This window comes from Pristis pectinata, chromosome 3 (assembly GCF_009764475.1).
Source record: "Pristis pectinata isolate sPriPec2 chromosome 3, sPriPec2.1.pri, whole genome shotgun sequence".
In the NCBI taxonomy this organism is placed as follows: domain Eukaryota; kingdom Metazoa; phylum Chordata; class Chondrichthyes; order Rhinopristiformes; family Pristidae; genus Pristis; species Pristis pectinata.
The window spans coordinates 56,325,496-56,333,102 of NC_067407.1; the positions used below are offsets into that span (position 1 = coordinate 56,325,496).

The following is a 7,607-nucleotide window of genomic DNA, read 5'->3' on the forward strand; positions in this document are numbered from 1 at the left end:
GATGGTGCAGCAGAGAATGTAGATGCAAGCTGTGAGAGTGATTGACGGTCGAGTGGTGGGGATTGATGCGTTGAGCAGTGTGTGAGGCTGCTGCTGCTTTGGGAGGGGCATTGGCTGACCCTGACCAGACCTGAGAGGTGACTTTGCTTGCATCATTGCAACAGGTGCTCAAAACCCAATTCCCAACATTAACCTCCACGTGTCTCCACTCACTGCCTGTTGAGTGTGCATGGAGACAGGGTTCCACGTTTTCTAGTGTCAGAGTCCGCTCTCTCCATCCTGGGACTTCTTAGACAAGTTGTTATCACCTCACAATGATCTTATTGCTGCCACAACACCCCTTCCCTTTATTAAGTGAAGACCACCTTGTACTGGTGCCAGCCACCCTTTGCAACGGGTCCCTTTCCAAAGGTATTTGAGAGCTTGGGTTGGGTGAGCCGGAAGCTGAGACTATTATAATGAGCAGGTAAGACCTCCCTTGTGCACTGCCTGCTTCTTGTTAACCAGGCATCACGATCCCCAAACCCATTTACATGAGCTGTCCATTTTAGTCTATAATGTTGGATAGATATGTTCTGCATCATATCTTACCAAGTTTCAATTAACTAAGTGCAGTCCATGAAGTAGTACTTCACAGCATAAGGTTTACTGGAGCCTTATGTAGTTGTTAAAGGGTGCAAAACTAAGTAGGATGTGAAATCAAATTAGAAAGCGATAGTATACATGTCACATCCACATACCTGGCCACCTCCTGAATGTTTTGTGCAAAAACTATCACCTTAAGCTTGGTTGGGCAGCAAAACACATGCTCATTTTATGCATCTGAACTGTCAAAGCTACTTGAATATCGTTTGTATGATGTTCTGCTTATGCTTACTGACGCACCTAACCCACAAAAGACTTAAGTCAACAAATGTAGACACAGCTAAGGCACAAACCACAAGTCTTAAATGCAAATGTGATCCGTTGATAGAATCGGCTAAGCATCATCTGGCTAGTGCTTGGAAATGTTTGGTTGTCTGTTCACACTTTAGTTAAAAGGGGTGTGTTATGTGGGTACACTCGGAACAGATTCTCACTATAAAAAGAAGCTCCCACGGTTGGTTGAGCAGTACTTAGAAAACTCGATGCACAGAGCTGGAGGATTACTTTACACTAGGAGAGGCTACTGAAGAAGGCATTACCAAAGGAAGTACTGCTCTGCAGGCTTATTTATTTGCTTGAGTGACCGACCATGCAACAGAGCTATGCATATCCACAAGTGTTCATGGTGGATGGAAATCCGAACTGCAATCCTTATGTGCAGGCACCAGTCTGGACTCTGCCCACATTGAAGAAGAGGAGAAAGTGGGACTGCAAGACAGTGGCCTCCATTCTGATCCTGAACTTGGTTCTACTAGCTCTGGCGTGGGTTGCACTGGGGACAGTCTATTTAATTGACCTCCAAAAGGATATTAAAGAAATAAAAGAGGTACATTGCCAAGCAAAAGATTGAAGTGTTTAAGTTGGCGTGGTGGAGTTTGGGGGAGGAAAAGAGTGATGCAGGACTAAAGCAGGAAAGTTGGATGAGAATGTGCAGGCTAATATTTTCCCCCCTTTTTTTATCAGGACAAAAGAGAGAAGAGTCCACATGCAGAGAAAATTATTGGTAAGTACGGGCTAGTTTAAATGTGATTATGCAAAATGTCATTTGCATTGATCTACAAGTCTTGCAAATGTGATCTGGTGCTTCTTGGGGCTGAGTAGAGACCAGAGGATGCTATTATCTTTCAGGTTGGCAGGGGGGAAAGTAGAGAGTCAAAAAGGAAAGATAACATTAGAAAGGGTAATTGCCAAACTGCTATCAATTATAATGGAAATATGCAAAGGAAAGAGAGTCACACTTACGTTGATGTCTTTCTGAATTACTAAGAGTGTAGAAAATGCTTTAGTTATAATCAACACAATTAATGCATCTTTGGAATTGTTGATTAAATCAACCAAAAGGTTTTGTAGAAAAGTGGAGGGTTATCCAAAGTTGTGCTTGTATTTGTTCAGTGTGTGATACGTGATGTTGTTCTGCTTCTTCTTGACAAGGGCTCATTACTTTGTGCCTTTTATAGGAGCTCAAAATGTGACAGAGCCACCTAAGAATCTCAAAGCAGCTGCACATCTAACAGGTCAGTAATGACGTATCAATACATGGGAATAGTGGAATAAGCAAAAGAATGATAGGACTGAAGAGGATTGGGAGACAGAAAATGAAACAGAATGCAATGGGAGAGACCAGCATGGTAGAATGAAAGAGCAATGAACCAAAAGGTATGCAGAGAGAGGGGAGGGCAGGGGGTTGGGGGGTGGGGGGGAGATGGGGGGGAGGTGGGGGGGGGGAAGTTCAGGGAAAGAAAGCTAAAATAGATTGGACAAAAATAAATCTATAAAATGAAGACAGAGTCAATATCTAGAAGATTCCTTCCTTTTTACTAACTTGAATCAGTATTAGAAGAAGGCATGCATCGAAGGATTTAATGGATATTCATCCAGGCAATATACAGTAGATTTTATTGCTTTAAGTTTGTCCAGAATAAGACATCAGAAGTCACCTGATCTCAGGAACCTTGGAAGGAAAGACGGAAGATGTTAGATTTGCTACTATTGGGAATGGAGTAATGGAAATACTCAAAATTATGCTGAGGATAGATAATGTTGCTCTAACTCACCAGGGGGCATCATTTAAAAACTTATTCATTGAGATTTCACACAGTGTGGGTGGAAGAATTGTTATGTGCAACAAGTTACAAGAGTAGGGTGTTGGGCCAAGTTGAAGAGAGAATGATATATGATAACATGTAAAGGGATTAAGGGATATGATGAGAAAGAAGAAGGGAACATATCAGGAAAAAGAATATAAAAGCAAGGATGTGATGTTGAGGCTTTATAAGGTGTTGGTCAGACCACATGTGGAGTATTGTGAGCAGTTTTGGGCCCCATATCTCAGGAAGGATGTGCTGGCATTAGAGTGGGTCCAGAGGAGGATTACAAGAATGATCCCAGGAATGAAAGGATTAACATATGAGGAGCGTTTGATGGTTCTGGGCCTGTACTCGCTGAAATTTAGAAGGATGAGGGGGGAATCTCATTGAAACCTACCGAGTATTGAAAGGCCTGGATAGAGTGAATGCGGAGAGGATGTTTCCAGTAGTGGGAGAGTCCAGGACCAGAGGGTACAGCCTCAGAAGAGAAGGACAGAGATGAGGAGGAATTCCTTTAGCCAGAAGGTGGTGAATCTGTGGAATTCATTGCCACAGACAGATGTGGAGGCCAAGTCATTGGATATACTTAAAGTGGAGGTTGATAGGTTCTTGATTAGTAAGAGTGTCAAAAGTTACGGGGAGAAGGAAGGAAAATGGGGTTGAGAGGGAAAAATAGATCAGCCACGATCGAATGGCAGAGCCCACTCGATGGACTGAATGGCCTCATTCTGATCCTATGTCTTATGGAAAAATGCATGGATTGGCTGGGCTTTTCCTGTTGCTATAGTTTTATGCTTTCCGACTTATCAGACTTTGTAATAAAAGTCAAAGCTGCTGCAGTACTGCTACCCTGCCACTAGCCGTCTCTAGTGCAATTAGTAAGTGAGGTATATCTCGGCAAAGTGTCTGGTAACTGATTCTAGTAATGGGACCAGAAGAACTTGGATAGCATTAAGGTGCATCTAAAAGTACATTGAAGTACAAGTTGTCTTTAGATATGAGTAGAAATAAGGAATTTGTAGGTGCTTGCTCACCAAGAGAAAGGAAAGGCTTGCATATGCACAGCACCTATTACAAGCTTTCGACTGCACAGTATAATACTATCAGGTGTTGTCTATTATTAGGGAGATGGGATAACTAGTTTGGCTAGATATTAGATCTTTTAGATATTAGCTCTGTTTTTATTTTATAGATTTATTTTTGTCCAATCTATTTTAGCTTTCTTTCCCTGAACTCCACCCCCTCCCCCCCCCCCCCCACCCCCCCACCCCCCCCGGCGTACCTTTTGGTTCATTGCTCTTTCATTCTACCATGCTGGTCTCTCCCACTACTTTCTGTTTCATTTTCTGTCTCCCAATCCTCTTCAGTCCTATAAATAAAAGTAGAAAATGGTGGAAGCATTCAGCAAGTCAGCATCTTCGGTTGTGTTTTTATGCTCATTGAGCTGCAAGTTACTCTACCGGGGGATTGAACAATGTCACATTCTCAACTCCCGCTTCCCACCCCTTCCCCGTCAGCACGAGGCTCAACTTGACCTAAAGCATGATAGATTGATATTTTGACATTGAGCTAACATTGGGTGACTAGGTGAACCCTATGATTACAGTAATTACTGTTTCTTATACCTTCCACCTTCACATTCACCCTCTTCCCATTCTAACGCTGTGAGCTTAGGGATGACTGGGAATTTGTTTGAGACTGGCCCAACCTCATGTCCTGGAAGATCCATTGTGACCTCAGACCTTCAGTCTTGACTGCATTCTTTCCATTAAAATCATGGAAAAGTTTTGATTTGTACTTTATATTCATTGCTATGGTAAGGTTCACTATAGTCATTTTCACATCCATTATGCTATCCGTTTGACCTGGGAGTATTTCGGCACTGAACAGAAGTAGAATGTATTCATTTACCTGATGTGTTATCCTGACCACTAATGACCAATACCTTGTTACATGTAAATAATAAGTATTCATTTTGTTTCATTTTGAACTGTATATTAATAATCTTTATTTGTAATGATTTTACAGTAGGTTCTTATAACAACAAAGGTTCCAACCCACTCATGTGGGACGATCGTCTGGGCCATGCATTTACCAGGGGTGTCCTATATAAAGACAGAGGTCTGTTCGTCAATGAAACTGGATTTTTCTTCGTATATTCAAAGATCTATTTCCGAGCATTCAGATGTGAAGTAAACAAGAATTTGGAGCACGTCATATTCAAACGAACAAATCGCTATCACAAAGATTTGATTCTCATGGAAACCAAGAAAACAAGCTATTGTTCATTGAATGACAAGGAATGGGCCACAAATAGTTACCAAGCAGGAATAGTATTTCTTTCCAGAGGAGAGTCCCTTTATGTTAATGTGTCATATCCAAAGCTAGTTGACTCCGATGAATCTAAAACTTTCTTTGGATTATATAAGCTTTAACACACTTTTGCTAATTTATATATTACTGAATAGCTGAAATAATTTTATTTAAACAAAAATTAAAATAATGTATTCCACTCACATATGTCCTGAACACCGACATTTAAGATCTTCACCCTTTGATTGATCCTTTCAGTTTCCAACCACGAAAGAATTTGGGAAAGCGATTCACTTTGATCTTCCAGCCTATTTTACCTGGGGATGATCTGCTCTCCGCAGGAGGGAGGAGTGGATAAGGACAAAAAGGGAGACTGAGCCATTTTTGAGGCCATGATTCTTTCATTCAGATGTCCTTTTAACTATTGATTTGTCAACAATAGCAAGCAGATTATTATAGTCAATAATTAGCAGTTGGTTGTGAATCTAAAATATTAAGGTTGCATAATATTCAAGTTCAGAAAAAAACATACAAGCAAATCACAGGAATAGGCAAATCTGAAAAGACCTTGGTCTTTTAATTGACCTACAGACACCCCTTGAACTGAGAGCAATCTATTGCATTTTAGTGATGACAACACCATTTCAGAAAACTGCTTAAATTTTATTTGCGTGCATTGGATTTAGTTGTGTGTGCAATGTAAAACATTCCATTTGAAGGCAGAGGGGCTTCCCTGAGAAACATACTGTTATGTGTGCATTGTACATGGTCTCATTGAGTTACTCACTTGGGATTCTTCCATCTGGGAAAAGATATCTGTGGCAGCGAATCAACGTCCTGATGGACACCCTCTTTGATTTTATGTCACTTTGAAACACAGCACACTTTAATTTTATTGGTAACCAATTTGATGACAATGAAGATTTGTGCAATACTAATTTACCCAATTGCAATGGTAACATGTAAATCTTATTTTTTTTTACATTTATATATGACAAATAATTTATAAATAAATCTCAGTTTTAGGAAAAATATTATCAATGAAGCGTGTTGGGGATCTAATTGGAAAGCTTTACATTTTTTCCCTTAATAAGGATATATTCCTGGAAGTTCCATTCTACCAAAAAGGTGTTAGCCACTAGCTGCAAACGTCAGTTGCATTGGTCAGACACCAGCCTTCCTGGAGTTTGTGATATATACAAACAAACAAAGGAGCAGGAGTGGGCCACTCGGTCCTTCAAGCTTGCTCTGCCATTCAAGAAGGTCATGACTAGTCTTACTGTAACTTCAATTCCACGTTCCTTCCTACCCCTGGTAACCCTTCAACCTCTTCCTTATCAAGAATCACCCCCTGCATTAAAGAAGACTCTGCTTCCACTGTTCTTTGAGCTCGAGCAATTCACAACCATCCGAAGGAAAAAAAAGTGTCTCATCTCTTTCTGAAATCGATGACTTAATTTTAAACAAGGACCCACAGTTGCAGATTCCCCTAGAAGAAGGAACATCCTCTCCATGTCCACTCTGTTAAGACCTCACAGGTTCAAGTCCTCTCTCATTCTTCTAAGCTTCAGAAGATAAATACCACATAAGAGAACCCGCCCATTCCAAATATCAGATCGGTGAACCTTTTGTTAATTGGTCTCAATGCATTTACACCTGTTGGGAGGTCAGGTTCAGGGGCTGGTATTGGAAATGCTGACACATGATGAATCTTGGAGGGAGGGGTGGCAGATTCAGGGGTTAAGGGCCTGGGACAGATGACTGTGGGGTTGAAGGATAGCATGGAAATTGGGAGAGTTGATGGGAGGGATGAATGATGGTGTTTGGAGTTCTGTGGGGGTAAGCAGACAAGAAGAAGGATAATAGGTAAGTAGTTTACTTATTTGAGTCCCCATCGGGACTGCACCTGGAAGACTAGGTGGTCCTGGGAATGCCCATTGATTCGTCGCAGTGTTGGGGGATTGATTGGATTCTGTGCTGTGGTTGGGGTGGGGATAGGAAGAATAAGCACTGAAGCTATGGTCAGTGTGGTCAGGCTGGGTGGGGTGATTGTGGGGATAGAACACTCAGGGGAGGCCATGGTGCTATAGTGGAGGTCGGAGGGTTCCTGTCAGACAGGTGAATAAAACTTAAGTAAGGAATTTGCCTTATAGAAGTTCCAGTCCTGTTCTCCAGTGTGAAGACCTAGTTGTTCCAGGATGCCAAACAAATGCACTCCAAGGACAAATTGGTCTCTGAAGAGCTCCAAAAGAACAGGGTATGGTACCTTCCTATGTGTACCGGCACAGATACCACAGGACCGCATGGTTTCCTCACTCTGGAAAACTTAATTTCAAATTTGCTGAAAAACACAACAGAATCCCGAAATTGTGTTTAGTTCAGGAAAACAAATCAACTTTCAATTACATGACTCAGAAATTAAACAGTGCTCTGTGACTGTAGGTCAAGGGTCATCTGTCTCCCTGGCATTATTTGAGGGACAATTTCTGCCAGGGCAATGTCGACAGCTCTCTTGCTCTTGCTCGAAGTAGTTTGAATAGGATCTTTTAGTACAATGTTGGA

General features: G+C 41.5%; 1 protein-coding gene across 1 annotated transcript; it reads left to right on the plus strand.

The window, feature by feature from the left end:
• The first annotated feature begins 1,164 nt into the window (after positions 1–1,164).
• LOC127568626 (tumor necrosis factor ligand superfamily member 6-like) lies at positions 1,165–5,401 on the plus strand. The gene is made up of 4 exons (XM_052012598.1): positions 1,165–1,471; positions 1,609–1,648; positions 2,103–2,159; positions 4,761–5,401. Exons 1-4 carry the CDS (start codon positions 1,235–1,237, stop codon positions 5,165–5,167), a joined length of 741 nt encoding a protein of 246 aa, XP_051868558.1. The 5' UTR covers positions 1,165–1,234; the 3' UTR covers positions 5,168–5,401.
• Positions 5,402–7,607: the final 2,206 nt, after the last annotated feature.

Excerpts from the sequence above, each read along its gene's own strand:
- LOC127568626 (XM_052012598.1), top strand. The coding sequence starts at position 1,235 with ATGCAACAGAGCTATGCATATCCACAAGTGTTCATGGTGGATGGAAAT. Across the intron at positions 1,649-2,102 it reads ACATGCAGAGAAAATTATTG|GAGCTCAAAATGTGACAGAG; the intron begins GTAAGTACGGGC and ends TGCCTTTTATAG. Across the intron at positions 2,160-4,760 it reads AGCAGCTGCACATCTAACAG|TAGGTTCTTATAACAACAAA; the intron begins GTCAGTAATGAC and ends ATGATTTTACAG.